The 19,752-nt window shown below is 46.8% G+C and overlaps 1 protein-coding gene across 2 annotated transcripts in view; it reads right to left on the reverse strand.

Annotated features, from left to right (window-relative positions):
* Nucleotides 1–3,704: 3,704 nt before the first annotated feature.
* The window catches only part of LOC115407798 (IQ motif and SEC7 domain-containing protein 2-like), a 49,394-nt gene continuing 33,346 nt past the window's right edge, over nucleotides 3,705–19,752 (reverse strand). For both annotated transcript variants that reach the window (XM_030118296.1, XM_030118297.1), the window contains exons 2-17: nucleotides 15,604–15,775; nucleotides 15,292–15,459; nucleotides 14,994–15,167; nucleotides 13,867–13,962; nucleotides 13,115–13,716; nucleotides 12,049–12,957; nucleotides 11,599–11,757; nucleotides 11,230–11,352; nucleotides 10,985–11,151; nucleotides 10,746–10,885; nucleotides 10,455–10,580; nucleotides 9,697–9,796; nucleotides 7,785–7,946; nucleotides 6,864–7,064; nucleotides 5,484–5,533; nucleotides 3,705–5,391 (exon numbers count right to left, since the gene is read on the reverse strand). In XM_030118296.1, coding sequence (XP_029974156.1) covers nucleotides 4,165–5,391; nucleotides 5,484–5,533; nucleotides 6,864–7,064; nucleotides 7,785–7,946; nucleotides 9,697–9,796; nucleotides 10,455–10,580; nucleotides 10,746–10,885; nucleotides 10,985–11,151; nucleotides 11,230–11,352; nucleotides 11,599–11,757; nucleotides 12,049–12,957; nucleotides 13,115–13,716; nucleotides 13,867–13,962; nucleotides 14,994–15,167; nucleotides 15,292–15,459; nucleotides 15,604–15,775 — 4,576 coding nt within the window. In that variant the 3' untranslated portion in view covers nucleotides 3,705–4,164. The remainder of the gene's footprint in view (nucleotides 5,392–5,483; nucleotides 5,534–6,863; nucleotides 7,065–7,784; nucleotides 7,947–9,696; nucleotides 9,797–10,454; nucleotides 10,581–10,745; nucleotides 10,886–10,984; nucleotides 11,152–11,229; nucleotides 11,353–11,598; nucleotides 11,758–12,048; nucleotides 12,958–13,114; nucleotides 13,717–13,866; nucleotides 13,963–14,993; nucleotides 15,168–15,291; nucleotides 15,460–15,603; nucleotides 15,776–19,752) is intronic.

Genomic DNA, 19,752 nt, shown 5'->3' on the forward strand with positions numbered 1-19,752 from the left:
CTTCTGTACAGAACAGAACACAAAGAATAAATAGAAAAGAAATGCAAATATGACATGATGAAAACGAATTAAGTAATTTTAAACACTAATATGTACCTGCCTTAACCTCTATCAGCAGAAGTGTATCTCATCCAGGGGTGTCAAACATTTCTAGTTCATATGCCTGAAACAGTGGGTTACATCAGTAAAATAGTGCCATAATGACTTTTACATTTAAATTTTAAAGTTTTTCTTTGCTGTGTGCAGCATAAACTTGAAGAAAAATCTTCAAATTACCACAAAACCAACTGTTTTATATAGAAAACGACTTAAATCTTAGTATAAAGCAAATTCTATTTTAGCTTCTGGTGCAAGATACAGAGAAATGTAAAAAAAACAAAAACAAAAAAAACCCCAAAAAACTTCTATAACTTGTTTTTGCAAAAGCAGCATGCCAGCATGGCCTTGAGGTTGATACTAGTTTAACTGCAATTATCCCATGGTCTCCGTGTTGTGTTGCGTTGTGTTCGCTTCACAAGAAAATAGCTTAAAAATAGTTTTCTTTAAAATTTTTACCTTTTCCTCAGATTGGAACCTCTTGGCCCATAAGCCTTATATTTGACAAATCTGATCTAACACTAACCTCTTTACAAAATGTGTTTTTCTCCTCATCCTGTTCCTCTTGTTCTCTTTCTTCATCACTGCCCTGCTCCTGCAGGACCATTTTCTGATACTGGTTTAGACTGGCAAAATGCTGCCTGCCATTGTCCAAAACAGATGTTGCTATACGTAAGCTTTGGAATATAGTATGGATCTGGCTGGCACTGCTATCTAATCATAAATTTGAAATTCTTTCCATATTTACACATTCTATTTCTTGAAAGCTGTGGGCGGCCACATTAGAGTGCTCCAGGGAGCCGACGGGGGTCAAGTCTTGCTCAGGGATCCACAGTGGTGTCCTGTCTGTTGGGTCAGAACAACAAGGCCTTTGGAACAAGTGGAAATAAAGAAAACAGGACACGGATTTTCATCCACACAAAGACTTTTATATCTTTAGAGCAATAAATATATCCACTTTTTATTTCTCTGCATGTTCAAAAACAAAGTACAAGTCATAAATTTTCACATACACAGCTGAAATCTGCTTTTTAAAATAATCTGCCCTCTTCCCACACACGTTTCACACTTTACTGGAGCACTTTGACTTTTGAAGTCCGTCTTAAATACACATTCACACAGAGCTGCTTCAGACAGAGCAGGAGAGTCCCGCCCCCCCTCTGCTCAGGTGGGACCTCTTGCTCCTGCAGCGAGGCAGCATTTCACTATCCAGCTCACCGGGGACGTACATTCATGTTTATACTACAGCTGAGTGCAGAAACTGTGAGAAACACCACATGCAAACCAGAGAGAGCAGAGCCACATAGAGGAGGAAGAGAGACAGAGAGAGCACGTGTTCCACGGACCAGACATGCATCTGTGCACCCGCAACACGTCTGCAACATGTCTGCAACATTGTCTGTAACTCATCTGTAACATGTTTGGTAACTCATCTGTAACAAGTCAGTAAAATGTCTGAGATATTGTCTATAACATGTCTGTTACATGTTTTTTAAACACATCTGTCGCACATTAGTAAAATGTCTGCATGTCAGAAACGTTTGCCACATGTCTGTTGCGCATCTGTGCAATCACTGGACTACGTCTGCAACACGTCTGTAACAACATCTGTAACCCTTATGTAACACTATGTGTAACACAGTCTGTAATATTGTCTGTAGATAGTACATCATCTGTAGCCAGTCTCTAACACCTCAGTAACATGGCCATACAATTCATGGAACACGTCTGTAATACTATTATAACACTTCTAGAATATGGCTGAAATATTGTCTGTCACACTTAACACTTGGTTAACATTGTCTGTAAAATCGTCTGTAATATGTCATATTTGAATTATCATTTGTAACATGTGTATAACACTAAGATTTCTGTAAAACTGTATGTCTGCAATACTGTCTGTAACATGTCTGTAATATAATCTGTAACACTTCTGTAACATTGTGTGTAAGATGTTTGTGATATTGTCTGTAATGTGTGACACTTACGTAACATGTTTATAAAGTCTGTAACACATCTGTAACTATCATGTCTGTATTATGAATATTGTATATAACATATCGGGAGCAAAACTGGAAAATGGCTTTAATATTGTGATGTTTTATGTAGCATGTCTGTAACTGTGAACACGTCTACAGCTGTCTGTAATGTGAATGTAAAATGTATTTACCAAATCCGCAGCTCATATGCAACCCAGATGCAAGCCATCTTTTAGCAAGCACCATGTCTTCAACATGATTGTAACACATCTGTAACACAGCCTTCCACATGTCTGCATTGTCTCTAAAATACTGGCCACAAATCATCTGTATAAGGTCAAGTCTGCAAAACATCTGGAACACATCAGCAGCATGTATGAATGATGTTTTTAACATGTCTGCAAAAGTCGGCATCGCATTGGTATTGCAACATGTCGAAATGTCTGTAAACATCGGACTCAAGTCTGTAACATGGTCTGCAACATGTCAAAAAAACACAAATGTAGAGTGTCTGTAACAGGTCCACCATTTTTCTGTAGCACATTTGCGAAACATCAGCTGCAACGTGGCAGCATTAATGTCTGTGTCTTACATGTTTGTCAGTTGTTTGCTAGTAAAAGTGTTCATGAGTTGTTTGTCGGCAGAAGTCTGGGTCAGTTGGTAGTAGATGAGTGTGTGCTATTAGTAGAGAAGTGTGTGTTGTTTGTGAGCAAAAGTGCTTGTGTGTTGTGTTAGTGTGCTGTGAGCAGATGTGTTTGTGTTGCTCGTAGAAGTGTTTGTGTGTTGCATGTTAGCAGAAGTGTTGCAGTGTGATGAAGCAGGTGTGTATTTGCTCCAACACGTGCACGTGAGAGTTGTCATCTGTGTAAAATGTATGCCGACGTTGTGTGTTTGTACTACAAAATTGTTGGTTTTGTTGTGAACTCTAAAATAAGGAAGTTTTCATACTTCTGCAAAATGCTCAAACTCATCTCACATCAGCACAGGAGCAAAGAAAAGAGGCTAAAAGTAGCAAACAGCCCACATAGTACAGTATGTTAGTAGAAGCTGTCACACAACAATACAGATCAGAGGATCTGAGCGCGGTCTGAAGCATCTCTGTGGTCCTCGGACCGAGAGCTGCAGGGGGTCCAAGGCGGCTCCCTGAAGGACTCCTCAGAGCGCACCCAACAGGCTATACAGGAGGACATCTACAGGGGGAGCAATCATGCCCCACAGGGGTCTGTGTCCACAACCACAGGGGCCTCGCTTCACAAGCAGACCGTGTCCGGGGCTTCAGGGGTCTCAAGATCTTCTTCGATTTAGGGGTCTCAGGGGCTCTGAGCTTGCAGAACTTTAAGTCAAAGCGTAGAAGAAAAGTGGAGTGCTGCCTGACACATAGTTCTCCTACAGACCCAGGTCCAGTTTCAGAACCAGGGTGAGGTTTAGGAGTAGGTCCATGTTAGAACAAGGTCCAGATTGAGAAGCAGAATCACGTTTAGAACCAGGTCCAGCTGTGAGTTCCTGCTGATGAGGAGGAGGGAGATGAAGGCTGAATATGCGATTTTTGGTCTCCTTGGAAACATTCACTCATTCGTTGATTGATTCATTCATCCGTTAATTCATTCACTCATACATCAGTCTACTAATTTGGTCATTGGTTCCTTCACTTGTTCATTCATTCATTCATTCATTCCCTCTGCTGATTCAGGATTCACTTTACAACGAATTTCAAACCTTCATTTCCCACCTGTTGAAATAGGTACAGTGACATCATCATCATCATTATCTTCATCATCACATTCACCCTGTCTCCTTGACAAACTGCTCACCCTGTAGGAGCCTGAAGGCCTCTGTTAAAAAGTCATAGTAGAATCTGGATGGCTTAGATAAGTTTTACAGAGGGGAAGTCTCTCCAGCAGGTAGCTGTTCTACCTGTGGGGGAAGTGGATGTGGAAGTAGCAGAGACTCAGCAGGTTCCTCTGCCCCGTCCTCATTGCCCTCCTCCTCCTCACCAGGCGGCCATGCTGATACACCTGAACCGGCCCTCCCCCGCCGACTCTCCTCCTCCCCCTCGACCGCGTCACCGCCCGGCGGTGCTTCTGCCTCCTCACACGACCGTGCTGATCCTGCTGACGGGCTTCGACTTGGCTCCGCCCCCCTGGCCTCCCCCAGCCCCTGGGGGGAGCGGGGAGAGCGGGGCAGTGGATGGGGGAGGTAGGGGAGAGTGCGGCGGGGGAGGCGGGATGGAGGAGAGGGGCGGGTACTGGGGGGTGTAGGGCTGCGAGGCCGTCTGGCTGACGAGGCGGGCGGAGGGCGTCTGTGGCGGAGGGGTGGAGAAGATGAAGTGGGTGGCGGGGGATGCTGAGGGAGAGGGGCTTAGGGGGGAGTGTGCGTGCGCGGCGTGGTTGTGCGAGTGTGTGTGAGCGTGCGGGTGCGGCTGGGAGTGAGAGATGGTCAGCGGAAGCTTGCCGCCAGTCCGCCCTGCCGCAGGGTGCGAGTGGTAAAGTCCGTGTGGTGTGGTGGGGGTGACGGGGGAACGTGGGGACAGCGGCGGCGGGGTGATGAAGCCGGACGCCATGTTGTAGCGTGGGTGTGGCGTGGTGGCGTGCTGTAGCCATGGCTGGGTGTGAGGCAGCCCGCCGCCGGGCACAGCCGGGCGGCGGGGGGCGGAGAACCGATGCGACAGGGCCTGGTGCTGCGGCACGCTCTGCACGTGGAAGCGGTGGTGGTGGTGGTAGGGTGGGGGAGGGGTCTGCTGCTGAGGATGCCCACTGACTCCGCCTCCTCCATTGTTGCCGTGGCAATACTGTGCATGCAGGGCCTGGAGCTTGGACGGGCCTCCTCCAGGACCGCCTGCCACGCCAGCCCCTCCCGAGTCCGACTGCCCGAGGTTGGCCGAGGGGGAGGGGCATGGGGAAGGGGAGGATGGGTGGGGGATGGGCGGGGCGGGTGCGGGGTAGTGTGGGGGGGACGATATCATCAGGGGACTCGGGGGACCCTGGGGAGGCGGGGACGTCATCGTCAGGGGACCAGGAACCTTCCCTCTGCGGCTGCCGAACAAGTTCCCCAGTAGGCCACTGCCACTCGGGCCGCCGACCCCCGCTGTCCCGACTACGCCCCCGACTGTACCCCCGCTCCCGATGTGGGAGGCGGTAACGCCCCCCTGGTTGTGACAGAGCCCCGGCCCACCCCCCACCCCTGTACCGGGGCTCTGAGTAGGGCGGTGTGGCCGGTAGGCTGCTGGAGACGTGGGGACCATCATGTGGCTGTAGGGCAGACCCCCAGCCATCAGGGGGCGCTGCTGGTGAGGTTGCGGGCTGCTAATAATGGAACCCTGAGAAAAGAAAAGAATAGAAAATAAGTGTTACCTCACACACCAGCATGCACACAGTCTCACACACTTTCAGACCCTACCCCCAGACTTACTTCGATGGTACTGTCCAATGAGCCCACACTGTTCCTGCGCCCTCGCTTCCCTGTCAGCCAATCAGAGAAAAACATGACAAGTGTTTACAGAAATGACTGAGGCCGAACGATCATCGAACCTGTGAGGACATCAACCTACTCAACATATCAGGCTGGCTTTTCTAACCTGAGGCTAAAAAAGACCACGAAACTTCAACTGCAAGCTGCAGTTCACATTTCTGAACAGCAGAGGGAGAGAAATGACAACCTCACACTGACAATCCATCCTGATGCCTGGAAGAGTCCAGCCTGTCTCTCCCTCTGACAGTATCACCTGTCTCTAAGGTTACATTCACAAAGCAGGTCGCAACACTCAGATCAGATTTCTTTGCCCTGTCATCCATATGAGGATTTGAATACTACCACCATCATGCTGCATCTGTGTAAAATCCATGACTTTTGCATCACAACAGAAAGAAGAGGAAAATGAGAAGCAGCCCAATTTTAGAAACTAACAGTCACAACTTGATAGTATTAGGTCTGAAGCATATTTTCCCCCAGAGAATGAACCCTTTAAAAGGGACTTCTTGTGTTTGTACTGACATGTGTATCAATTTGTAGTATTTTGTGCAATCCAAGGCAATGTGGCATTATAATAAAATATTAAGCTTGATAATATTAAAACATCGGGAACAAAGAGAGCATACACAGTAACAGTGCTCTTTGTGGAGCGGTGGCTGTTGCCTCCGTATTTGCTGTTGCGGAGTATGAATGTGATCGTGATGCGGCTTGCGTCCTCCAACCGTACACCTAAGTACAGACTCCTCACTGACTGCTGGAGCGTGTCCAGTATTGCAGCAGCTGTATTTTGGATGAGGACCAGTTTCTCTTCCAGTGCTCTCACTTCTCTTGAGGAAGGAGGTCTTTACATAATTAAAATATCAATAGCTCACAGAATTTTCTTGCTGTAAATATCAGACATGTAGTTATGATCCAGGATGCTTAAGTACATTTCAAATGTGTCCTTTCATACTCCATCTCTACAGGTAAAACATCCTAAACATGTAAATCCAGCGTTGCTACATTCGCTCTAATAAGCAGGGGCAGTTGATGAGGAGTCTACTTACATAATTCTATCTTTTCAACGCAATGCACCTCACTTCAGTGTTGTATAAGTCAGATGCAATGCAGCCTGTGCTCTTAAGAATACTTTTGCAAGCCACTGTACTAGGCTGAGAAAAGTCTCTATGGGTGAAAAACTTCAATTACAGCCACTTTTACCTGCAATGTGAATGCAGGCTCAAGGTGTCACTGATAGCAGAGATTCGCTTCAAAAAGTCTCAGCTGTTTCTGAATGTCTCCCCCTTCTCCGACTTTCTGACCTGACTCTCAGACTCTTACCTGTCTCTGAGAGATCCCTGAGGGATGAGCTGAGGGCGGTCCGTTTCAGTCCATCTACCGATGCATATGTGTCATCAAGGCTCGGCCTACCCAGAGTGCCGTTCACCACCTCAGACTTGAGAGGTCCTCCACCCATGTTGGCTCCAACCGGCATACCCATGCCACCTGGACGCATCACGCCTTTCTGTTTCTCCAGCTCAGCTACAAGGTGAAGGATGACAGAGAGAAAAGGTTACCATGTGAGGAAGCGAGTATCACTGAGAAAAACCATGTAAGGAACATTGAGAAAGGAGCCATGAGAAGAGCCACACTAATGAATCGGATAGGAACCAAGTGAGGAACTATATTGGGAATGATGAGTACATCTATTAGAGCAACAATGTGAGAGACCATGACAGGAACGATAAAACTGAACAAGAAAAGAACCATTTGGAAAACCATGTGAGGGACTATGAGAAGGATTACGAGTGAAAACATTTGAAAAATCATGTCAGGAACCATGAGAGTTACTGTGAGCAGAACCATGCCACGGACCATAAAAGCTACTATGTGAGGAACCATGAGAGGAACAATAAGTGGGATTAATTGAAGAACCATGTGAGGGGTCATGAATGGACCTACAGCATGTCAGAGATCATTAGAGGCATCATGTGTGGCATCATGAATATCATGAGTGGAATGTTGAGTGGAACCAAGAGAAGGACCATAAGGAGAACCACGTGAGAAGAACCAGGTGAACCAGGGCTCAGATCACTGAGCGGTCAGTAGCATTCAGACATTTGTTTTAAAAATGTTCAGTGGACATTTTCATGCAGACATTTTTGCCCACAAAGTGTTCTGTGGCTATTAAACCCTATGTAGGATTAAGATGAGGAAGTCAAGAGGAGTAGAAATACAAACACCGGCAGAGCAGCCACTTACACTCCACACGGTATTTCTCCATGTCCTGCACCTCGGCGATGCTCTCACGCAGGTCAGAGGTGAAGCGGGTTCGATCCTGCTGACTCGGAGCTGTGAAGACGATCAGAACCTTTCTCTCTCCTCCAGGATTTGCCGAGGTCAGCCGGATCCCGTGAGGGTAATCTGACAACACACACAGGAGACAAGAAATTAAGAAGTCTCTTTATGTCTGAGGCAAAACTGAAAACTAAAACCACATCATGAACTCAGAGACACTTCTAAAACAATATATATATAGCCATTGTTCAGTCCTGTGTTATGTTGCATCACTGTGGAGGAGAAGCTGACGACTCAGTAAAGTCCATGTGAGTGCGGGCTGAGTCGGCAAAAGGCTCACAGCCATCCTCCTTCCCCCCAGCAGCCACGCGTTTCATTAGTGCTGATCTGTTAGCAGTCTTTTGTGAGTATAGTTTATTTTATTTTTTTAGTTTGCCCATGCTCATTGGCCGGCTGAGGAAGTTAATTATTCCTACTAGAAATGTCCCAATCAGAGGTTTTATCCCCGATTCTGATTTGATTGTGTTCGAACTAGTATTGGTCATTCTTGGTATTTTAGAGGCAGGACAAGCAGTGAGGCAGGAAACTTGCAAAAAACCTTTGAAACAGGTGAAAAACAAACTGTCTTCAGGTGTCAGATGAGAACGCACAAAAATAAATAAGTAGTTACAAGTTTTTAAACAGATAACCACACAAAGTCTGTCCTTTGTTTTTCTTTTCTTTCTTTGTCCAGAAACAAAATGACAAACCTTAGTCACTCTATTTACAACCATGTTGCATTGTTACTCCGGTCACATGTTTTCCTTCTTACTTCTATATTAGCTCTAATCTTGACTTGTTCTTTGACTAAATGTGTTGTAAGAGCCCGTAGGAGGACTGCTGTCAAACTCTGGAGCGTGTTGCTTGCTCCTCTGAATTATGTGTTTAGTTTTTAATTACACACTGGTTCAAATTTAGCAGTTACCGTGACGTCAACATAAATTAATAATAACACTTTTGTGCACTCAATGACACTATTTTTTAGCATCTCCGCAGTTATTATCGGGCTCAGCTGCATCGATCCCCATCACTTTTAAATTAGTGTCATAACTCCTTCTGTGCAGATGATTAATTTGACCTACTTTACCACTTTACTTTCTTTGCGGAATGTAAACTATATCCAACTATTGGTGCAGGTGGTTTTGCAGAGCAGAACTAGACTGAACTTGATGCATTTTCTGTCTATTGACCTGCACAGAGGTTATATGGTATGTAAAATAAGAAGAGCAGCTCGTCACCAAAAACCACCTCAGTCATCGCGCCCTGGTCCAGCACACCCCATCAGCCACTAACTAAACCCTGTCAGCCCACATGGGCTATAAGGAGGTGACAAACCAACCAGCCCAACTCTACATTCCTCTCACCACGGTGTAAAAGCACATCATCAACTTTGAAGGGAAAACCTGCACCAGACCACAAGCGCTGCCACCAGGGACCCAGGTACCTCAAACACACACTTCTAGATATGTCTTTACATCTCACACACATTCCAACATGTACACAGAGAACGAATAGAGAGGGAACACAAGATGAACACACTGTGAGTGGACACAGGTAGCGTACGTAGGAATAACAAAAAGAGAGCACGAAGAGTTAACATTTCGAGTGAATAGAGAGAGAGAACATCAGAGAGCCGTGATCAGTCACTGTGCATGTGTGAGTCTTCAGAGGTTAAAAATAGAGAAATGAGCAAAACCAACCAGAAGAAAGAAAACAAAGCAGAGACAGATGGAGAGAGCAGATGGACAAGGAGGGAAGGAAAGAGACAGAAAAGAGAAACAAAGGCAAGAAAAGAGGAGGGCTGAGCAGGAGGCGAGGAGGAGCAAGCAGCACTTACAGGTGTTCTGGAAGGTGTGAACCTGCATGTCAACCAGTGGAAAGGACTGTCGGAAACTGTAGGTCACTGAGGTCTTCTTCTTCTGGAAGATCTTCGTCACCTGAGAAGGAAGACGAAGAGGACGAGGAGAAGGAGGAGAAGTTTTGTTTTGTTTTGTTCATATTGATTTTAAGTTGTGTTAATCGGTTGTGTTAGCGTTGTGCTGTGTTGAGTCGGTGTTGACGGGTTGACATTGGTATATGTTGTCTTGAGGTTGTGTTGTTGTGTTAGTGCTTAGTGTAAAGTTATGCTGTCATTTTGTGTTAATATTAACAGAGTAGTGTAAATGTTTTGTGTTGATATTGTGTTGAAATTGTTCTAATATGTCGTGATTGTGTTCTGTGTTTTGCTGATATTGTATTCATGTCGTTGTGCTGCATTAATGTGTGATCTTAAAGTCACGTTTACACTTTTTTGTTGACATTGTGCTGTTTTAGTTTTGCGCTGCTTTTGTGTGTGTGTGTTGATTTCCTGTTGATGTGTTAATGTTGTACTGTTGTTGTGTCGATGTGTTGCTCGGTCGTTTTTGTGGTGATGTTTCCTTCTTGTCAATGACGTTTTGAGATCATAGCGTATGTAATGCATCGTGTCAATATTTTGTGGTGTTGTTGTCTTGACTTTGTTGTTTAGTTGTGTTCATGTTGTTTTATTGTGATGTACTGCTGTCGTTGCCGCTGTTGTGGTGTCGTGTTGCTGTTGCTGCGGTGTTGTGTTGTTACCATCAGCAGGTCATTGAACAGGAACACTTCTCTCTGATGGACGCCGCTCCGCTGAGCCCGGTTTGGATCAGGAACCTCGAATAACTGGCAGCAACACACCAGCCTGCGGTGAGGCAGCGACAACACCTGCAACACACACACACACACACACACACACACACACACACACACACACACACACACACACACACACACACACACACACACACACACACACACACACATTCAGTGGTTCCCCCTGCTGGTCATCCTCTCCCTGGGTTATGAGGTGTGATTTGGAGATTTCCTTACAGGCTTCTTTCCGACCACCATCCTCTCCACTGCCTGGACCTGAGACACATGGTCGTCGTTGGTTCTCAGCTCCCATTTTTGGATCCTCCCATAAATCGACACCAGCAGGTCGCGAGGGATATCCTGTCCGTTGTCTACACCTGTAGGAGCATATAATTCATTCATTCATTCATTCATTCATTCATTCATTCATCCATTCTTCACTTCACTCTCCCTGCTGCTCATCCCACTGAGCTCACCCCTCAGATTCTTGATGAAGTCCTCCAACTTCATCTTCCTCTCCGGCTTCACGTTGGGACTGTACATGTCCGTGTTGAGGAGGATGATGGCGAAAGCCAGGATGAAGATGGTGTCCGGGTTCTGGAACTGCCGGATCAGCACCGGGTTACAAACGCAGTACCTCTGGCTGCAGACAGAAACACAAGGAGTCAAGTCCGTGTTCACTATCGTCCTGCGGGCCCCCGCCCTGCAGAGCACCACCCACCTGAAGGCCTCCACCAGACGCTCCACCCGCTGAGCTTCACCCTGGACTTTGATCTGAGCCTGGAACTTCCTCAGAGCGTCATCCAGATCCATCCCCGAGAAGTCCATCTCGTCCAGGACACAGCTGAGGGCAGACACAACTCAGTGAGGGTGTGTGTGTGTGTGTGTGTGTGTGTGTGTGTGTGTGACAGTGTTTGTTCACAGAGAACAAGAGCCTCTTTAAACTAACGCACGTCGTTCCCATGGATGACCTCTGCTCCTAGTAAAGTCATGACGCTCCACCTCCGACCAGGAAACCAACCAATCGCTGCGTCCCTCCGTTTGGTGACTAGCAGCGGAGAGACACCAGGGGGAGTCCTCACACACTTACTCCAGCACATCCTTGTTAAACTGCTGGCGGCTGCCCAGGAACTCCCCGATCATCTGCCGACTCAGACCTTTCCTCTCCAGGATGAAGCGAGCAATGCCGACCGGCGTGTCCGACACAAAGCTCCTCTCGATGAGGTACTGGATCCCTTTCTCTGGTTTCCTGTGCACAGACACACACACACACACACACACACACACACACACACACACACACACACACACACACACACCAACAACAGTTGTGTCAGTGTCTTTTTGCACTTCTGATGTCTCATTGCTTACATCTGCTTTCAACTGCCTACTTCTGCCAAGATCCTCTCATTTTGTAACACTGTAAGTTTTAAAGGGCTCTGAAACAAAAACTTTAACGTCAGCATGTTTGGCACAACCAGCAGTTCTATCATCAGTAAGCTCAGCATGAGAGTCGCCCCTCTGTGGCAGGGCTGCTCACTTGTTGAAGAGGTTGAGCCCGATGCGGTACTGCCGCCTCTGCACCACGTCGTTGTTGAAGGCGGGAGAATCCCAGCTGTGGCGGCTCTCCCTCTGGTAGGTCTGCTTCCCCAGCGTGGCGCCGGCCATCGGCTCCCGCAGGCTGTCGCGCGACGAGGAGCCGGAGCTGCAGTTGTTGACGGTGGTGTCGTCGTTGGAGTTGGTGGTGGTGGAGTTGACGCTCTCGTTGTCCCCGTCGGAGCAGAGCAGGTGGTGGTGGTGGAGGTGCGGGTGGTGGTGCTGCTCCATGTTCTGGAGCGCCAGCGCCGACGACATCGGCGAGGTGGCGAGCGACGGCGGCGGCATCGAAGAGAGGGGGGTGAGGGGCGGCACGGGGGAGGGCAGAGGGGAGGCGGGAGGCTCTGGATAGGCGTGGGGGAGGTGGTGGTGGTGCTGATGGTGCAAGTGGTGGTAGTGGTGCTGGGCGAAGTGGTGTGTGTGGTGCATGTACGGGCTGCCGCCGTGGTGCATGTGCAGCGGCTGCGGCTGGCCGTACTGCTGATGGTGGTGGAGCACCGTCGGCAGGTGGGGGATGGGTAAGGGGTGAGGGTGTGTGTGGGGCAGCGGGTGAGAGGGCAGGGTCCGGGCGGAGGGAATGGGCAGCGGAACGTTGGACGGGCTGCGGGTCTGACCCTGAGCCGTGGCCACCGATCGGCCGGCGGGTTTGTGTTTGATGGTGCCCTGTGGAGAATCCGCCTCGCTGCTTCCTCCTCCTCCTCCTCCGCCTCCTCCTCCTCCTCCTCCTCCTCGTTCATCCTCTCCACTCTCACCCTCCCCTCCTCCACCTCCCCTCCTCTCCCTCTCTCCTCCTCGCTGCGCCCCTGATGGATCCTGTTCATACACGAGCCGCCCGATGGAGCCACGCTCTGACCTGAAGAGAACAGAAAACAGGAGATGAGAAGCGACGCATGAGTGAGCGGCTGCTACTGAGAGTGTGTGTGATAAACTCAACACACACACACACACAGAATACAAAATCAAAACTCGAAACTGCATGTGAAGGACAGGTGGAGGTGGGCGGGGCTCACCTGTCACTCATGTCCACAGAGCTGTCACTGGGTGGTTCGATGGTGAGGACAGGCAGGTGGCCCCCTCCCCCCTCTGTTCCTCCTCCTCCTCCTCCTCCTGGCCTCCCTCTGTACTCCCCCCGACACTCGGTGCAGGGAGTGCTGCTCCTCCTGCTGCCAGTGCTGCCTCCCTCCGTCTCCCGGCTGTCCTCCCTCCCACTCGCTCCTCCGCGGCCCCCCCAGTACTCGGTGTCGGAGCTGGACGGGGGCCGGGAGAGGGGCGAGGGCGGGAGGCAGCCCTCGTCCATGTAGAGGGTGACGTCGCTGAAGGAGGTGGTGGTGCTGTCCTCGTGCATGGCGGCGCCTCCTCTCCCGCCTCCTCCCACAGCTCGTCTGGAAGTGGTGTTGGTGTTACGCCACGCACACTGTCTGTATTCTTCATCCTCGTCCTCATCCTCCTCCCCTTCCTCCTCCTCTTCCTCTTCCTCCTCCTCCTCCTCCTCATCCCCCTCCTCTTGGTCCTCCTCGTCGTCATCCTCTCCTTCTCCTCCAACCTCTTGGGAGTCCTCTCGGACAGACTGGCAGGTGAGGGAGTCGTCCATGGAGTCAGCCAAACACTTAACCTACAAAAAACAAACATTTCTAACTCACCCACGAGTAACGGAACAGAATAACGGAAACTAGGCCTGGTTATGATAGTGGTACATGATAGTAGTTCATGTTTCAGTAACCACGTTTGAGTTTGGTGGCGGCTACTGTTAAAAAAAGCTTACCTGTTTGGAGAAGGAGTCGTCCGTGTCGCCAGCATCGTCTGAACCCTGCTGACCGCTCGACTGCAGACCCTGCGGCTGGCGCTCGTCGAACGAATACTGCAGCGGGCGAGAAGTTGCAATTCAGGTACATTTCTAGCAAATCAACTCCAACCCAGAGGTCGAGTCAGTCCTAACAGCAAATCAGGATAAATAAAGAAAAAAATACAAAATCAAGGAATTATTCATAGTTTCTATCACTTTTAACATAAATTGGCCTCGCCATGAGGCAGGCCTGATCTGGAAGATAAACAGGCATTTCTCAAAAACTTAACAGAACATAGAAACAGATGCGCTGTTCAATATTAATGAATTACAAAGTGCATCATAAATATTCTGGCAGGTAAAGTACCAAGTCTTGATGGCTTTTTTGAAAAGATTTTTTCAGTAAAAAATTCTGTTCATTCATGCCACCCCTCAAGGCCATGACAAAAATTAACACTAATGGGAAATGAAAACACAAATGACTAATTCTGTAATCAAGTTATTACTGAAACCAGACAAAGGTCCGTCACTTCCTTCCAGCTTACTGTCCGCTCTTACTAATAATTTCCAAAAACAAAACGATTTCCCAAATCACTTATGTCCTAACTGGAGACAGTAATGCCATCTATAATTCATACTGACAAGACAGACTACATTCAAACATCAAATATTTTTTAACAATGATGTTGCATTCTAAAATTCCATTTTTACTTACTCTCTTTAACGATCTTATACATTTAAAATGTAAAATTACATTTTTCCAAGAAGTTCAGCTGCTAATCAAAGATCATATCAGTCTCAGAGAGGCTTGAATAGGTCAAGTACTTCCATCAAATTTTAAATCTAAATAAAGAATTATATCACTCATACCACAACTGGACTCGCAACAAATGAATGTTGGAGATTTGATTGACACTGTTAACACAAAACTGGACTACTCCAACCTTAAACCAGGAGTTCCCTGTAAAATAACTCAATCAAAGGGTGGCTGGACTCTAGGAGTTCACTCAACTTGAGACTACATGTCTGCCTTTTTAAAATAAAGAACAAATACACACAAAACACAATGTTTATCAGAATGAGAACTGTATCTGTGTGTGAGTTACCTGCAGCCTCATGTTAGAGAGGATAATGCGGCGAGTCATGCGGCTCTCGGAGGCTGAACTGCGGAGTCGCATGAAGTTCTTCTTCATGCGATACTGTCTGAACGCTGTCTGGATTGTCCTCGCTGCCCGCCGGGACACAAACTGCCCCCCATACTTTCTCTCCAGCATCTCCACCTACCACATCACAACGCAGACCGTCACGGCGGGTCGTCGTCACACACTATTCACACGAAACAGGTTCGCACTCTGCCCCCTGCTCCCTTCCCTCTGCTGATGAACTGTAGGAGAAGTGTGCTACCTTCTTGTCCTGGAGGTCTGTAGAGAGCTCATAGCTGTCTGAGAGGGCCTTACAGCGTTTGCTCTCCTCCTCCTCCTGCTTACGGAGCGCCAGGCTGGCCGGCTGGTGTCTGCTGCGCTGAGCCCAGGCGAGGCTGGCCGGGCTGGGGGGAGTGATGGGGGAGTTGCCCTGCAGGAGAGGAGATGAGGATGGAGCTGAGTGGATCCTCTGAGCAACAGTTTGACTGAGTGAAAACTGAAATTGACAAATAATCGTAAATTCCAGTAATTTAAAGAGCTGAAGACTTGACAACAGCATGTGTGTGTGTGTTACCTCTGTGTTTGTATGGGAGGCTCCTAGGGGCCCGCTAGTGGAGGACGGGGGGCAGTAGGGGTCACAGGGGCTGGTGAGCGGGCTGTTGCTATAACGATGGAAGGGAGGAGCCTGAGCGAAGGACGAGTCAGAGAAAGTGAGAGTCTCCGAACACCGAGGGTCTCCCTCCACACTGAGGGGGAGAGGGGGAGAAGGAGAGGGAGGTGGAGGGAAGGGTGTGAGGGTGGGGGGATGTTAGTTATGCTTCTTTATCAGAGTAAAATCACAAAAACAATACACAGACCAAAACCACAACATAGACTGAAACAGACTGAGCCAGACCAAGCTGGACTGAACACAGTCAAACCTGAAGGAACCTGACCAAACCAAACGAAAGAAGACCGCTCCAGACGAAGCCAAACCAGACTGAACTGCACTGAACCATAGACTACATGCTAAAAATGGACGTAGCGTTCCTCGAGTCATCCATTGGACTCTGCACTCAGAAAATGAAGCCAGGTTGGTGCCTGCCATCTTGGACTTTTGCAATGAGAACTGTTACACTCTGCCACAAACTGATTGCATAGTCTTGCATCCATTTACTTGTCAATAGTATTGTTAACAGTGTTTTTGTTTGACCGGACCTGGTGCGGAGGGGGCTGTACCCGGCTTTACACCATCCATTACCTCAATCAGTATGACCCCGAGTGACACCAGGCAAGCCATCTTCCATATATGCCACATTTCCCACACCTGCCCATTGGACAGGACGCTGCACTTTTCCCTCTTCGCTCACCAAGTACGTATATCAATGTTAGTTTCTTTTCCTCTGCTTAGTAATATGCTGAAATTAAGCAGCGTCCACCTTTTATACCGTCAATGCACTGAATCCAACCAAACTGAACTGAACCAGGTTAGTTTGGAGTTGGTTTGGATCGTAAACCCATACGGTCACATCGGTCACACACCTGAAAACAAACCGAACCTCAGTGACTCCTTCCTGCTCCTCATGAGTCTCCTCATAGCTGCAGCGCCTCCCTCAGAAGAACCTCTGCTGACAGGCTCCTTGAGCTCGGTAACAGAATCCTCCACCGTGTCCCGGAGTGCTGAGCAGCGAGTCATGTGAGGATTAGCTTGCTCTTTGATTGGCGCAGAGAGCCACATCCATTAGCAGAGCTCCCAGTCCGCATGACTCAACACTCCCACCTGTTCAGCAGCGAGTGAAAGAAATGCCTCACTATTGGGGCGCAGGGTTTGATTCCCACCTGCACCACGGAGCTTAGAAAGACCCTCCACAGCAATGAGACCTGAAAACATCAACAGCCCAGCACGGCCAGAAGATACAGGAGACGCATCGGACAGACAAGGCTGAACTGCAGGCACGAACATCTGTCTGCACAGCTTGACTCAAATGCCTTCACACAGCTCAGGTCGCACTGAGCCACCAGCATGACTTCTCACTCCCTCACATGTCTCACGTCTCACCTACACGATCAGCATCTACATGCTCCATCCAGCACTCTAGGCCTGATTTACAAGAGATTTCTGCACATAACAACGTGCACAAACTAGATATTGCACACACATACACACACATGCATGTATTTTGATCTACTAATGGGATGCACTGAGGATTAAGTCTGATAGAGGTAAAAAAAAAACAACAACACAGAATTGATTACGCACATTTGCCTGATTGACATGAAATATCAGGCATGTGTTTATTTATCATGCAAATGTGCACTTTTAGTTTTATAATGACAATTTTATGATTGTGCTGTTTAATAAATACAGTTTTAACAAGTATGACTTTGTTGTGATTTCCTCCTTTTTGCATCAAAGTTAAACAGCATATATTTATGCAGTTTGAATGTAGAATGTAGACATAGAATCATCATACTGGTGTGATTGTATGCATTAAAATTATGAACTTAAGGCTAACGCAAAATACCAAGCTCTATATTGTGTCTCATAATATGGCCCAAAGATATCAAGATATTGATAAAAGACTTCATCACCCATCCCTGCTCCATACCTGAAAAGACCGCATCCTCTACAAAATAAGAAGAACTGGAGTGGTCCTCCTTCTCAAACGTGAGTCTTGGAAACAATTGTCAGAGCTGATTCACAGACTGTGAATCACAGTCAGCCTTTCTCTTTCAGATTTCTCTGACCTTATCTTCAGTTCTTCGTCTAAACCATCCTCATGTACATCAGGGCTGTTCCACACTGGTCAAACATGTATTCCCTCTGATCAGCTCCTCATTACTGGATCATGTAACTTTAGAAACTGACTGAATACCACGGCCTTCCGATCCTGATATTTTTGGATAACATGAACTTTAATCTGTCAGTGATAAATTAATTTGTGTATCATCAGCATTACAATGGAAATTAATGGGGTGCTCCCTAATAATATCTCTGTATGTATAACATGGAAACTATGGATCCGAACACAGAACCCTGTGGTACTAAGTGATTAATATTTTGTGTGAGCTTAAGAGTCATCAGTAATCTCAGTGACATATTCAAGTCTCTGTAGTAAGATGTAATCATCACTGACATCAAATGCTGGACTCGGATCAAACAGGACAAGAACAGAGACAATTCCTTCATCAGAGCTGTCTGCGCTATGATGAGATCTAAATCCGGTTTGAAAAGACTCAAATAGATTATATGCACATAAATGGTCATATAGCTGACTTGCAACAACATAAACGTTGGAGTGTAACTTGCTGAAACACCAAGGATGGGTTTTTAAGAGAAGAGCAACCTGAAAGGATGTTATTATTGATGATAAAATCATCTGATCTGAAAATGCCAAGGAACAGTCTTGTCGGGATGAACTATAACAGACATGTTGTTGGTTTGGATGAAGCAACAACTGAAAACAACACATAAAGCTGTATAGTATGGAAGCTTCCTAAAATCAGGTTGTTGAGACAGTTTTAAAGAAAACGTGTATGATCAGACTGTAACACCCACACGGAGTGTGTCTTCACTTTTTTCTCATAACTGAAATTAGTTACTGAAGATATTTACAAAGTTATAGCTGCTGAGGCTTGAAGGGATACAAGGCACCGTGTAGCGATGGCATTTGGTCAGTCTTGTTACAGAGCTGAAGAGAAATCTGAGGTTATTCTTGTTTTCCTTCTATTTGGGAGGAATAGTAGGCAGAGTGAAGCGAAGAGTATTTTTTTTTTTTAAGATTAATAAACTATCATTCCAGACAATATGAAACACTTCTGACTTAGAGTTAATCTCCTCTGATTATTGCTTTTATCTTCAGAGGTGCAACAGAATCAAGTGTGGAGTGAAGAGAGACTGCAGCACCGTCTACAAGAAAATTCCTCTGATTACCACTTTTGGTGAGACAACTGGTTTCCTCAGATCCAAAGGTGGCACTGAAGTGAATCTAGATGGATTCCTTCTTTGAATGTTTCACTACAATATCTGACAGATATCTTCTATATTTAAATTTTGCCAGATGCTGTAAAACCAGTTAATGTAAATTCAAACATTGTCAGGAAATGGTCTGACGGTCTGAGATGGTTGAGGTGGATTAAAATAAAAGTGAAGGTTGTGATTAAAATTGTGACTCGGTTTTTCTACGTTCGCCCAAAAGACAATTGTGTCAAACAATAGACAATAAATGTGATGGTGATCCTATCATTGTCAACATCTACAATGACCTTATCTAAACTAAGTGCCAAATTTACAGAGAAAGTGATAATTCAGATGAAACCCTGAGCATGGAGCTAGAGGAGGACACACTGTGACAACTGGCTTCTGTGTTTTACTGCTCTACTGCATGATGCTCCGAGAGAGACTTTCAAATTTTTTGTCAGGGACTGATTAGAATACTAGAGTTACAGATGGATGCTCCTGTTCCTCCTCCACCAGTTCCTCCAGGAATATGAAAACGTGTAGTGGGAGCTGCTTCATATAGTCTGAAATATGCTTTCTGCCTGCAGGTTTTGGTGAGGGTAAATAAATCAGAATTATGATCAGTTTGGATGAAAACGATTGAATATTAACTTGTGTGTGTGTTCTGGGTTTTTTTGACTTACTATTCTAACATTAACTTGTCTCCAGTGGAATTTTTCTTACCTACTTCACTGCCTCCGGCACAGATTATGATCTTATGTACTTGTGGCCAGCAGTTTCAAG

Source organism: Salarias fasciatus, chromosome 20, assembly GCF_902148845.1.
Source record: "Salarias fasciatus chromosome 20, fSalaFa1.1, whole genome shotgun sequence".
Classification (NCBI taxonomy): Eukaryota; Metazoa; Chordata; class Actinopteri; order Blenniiformes; family Blenniidae; genus Salarias; species Salarias fasciatus.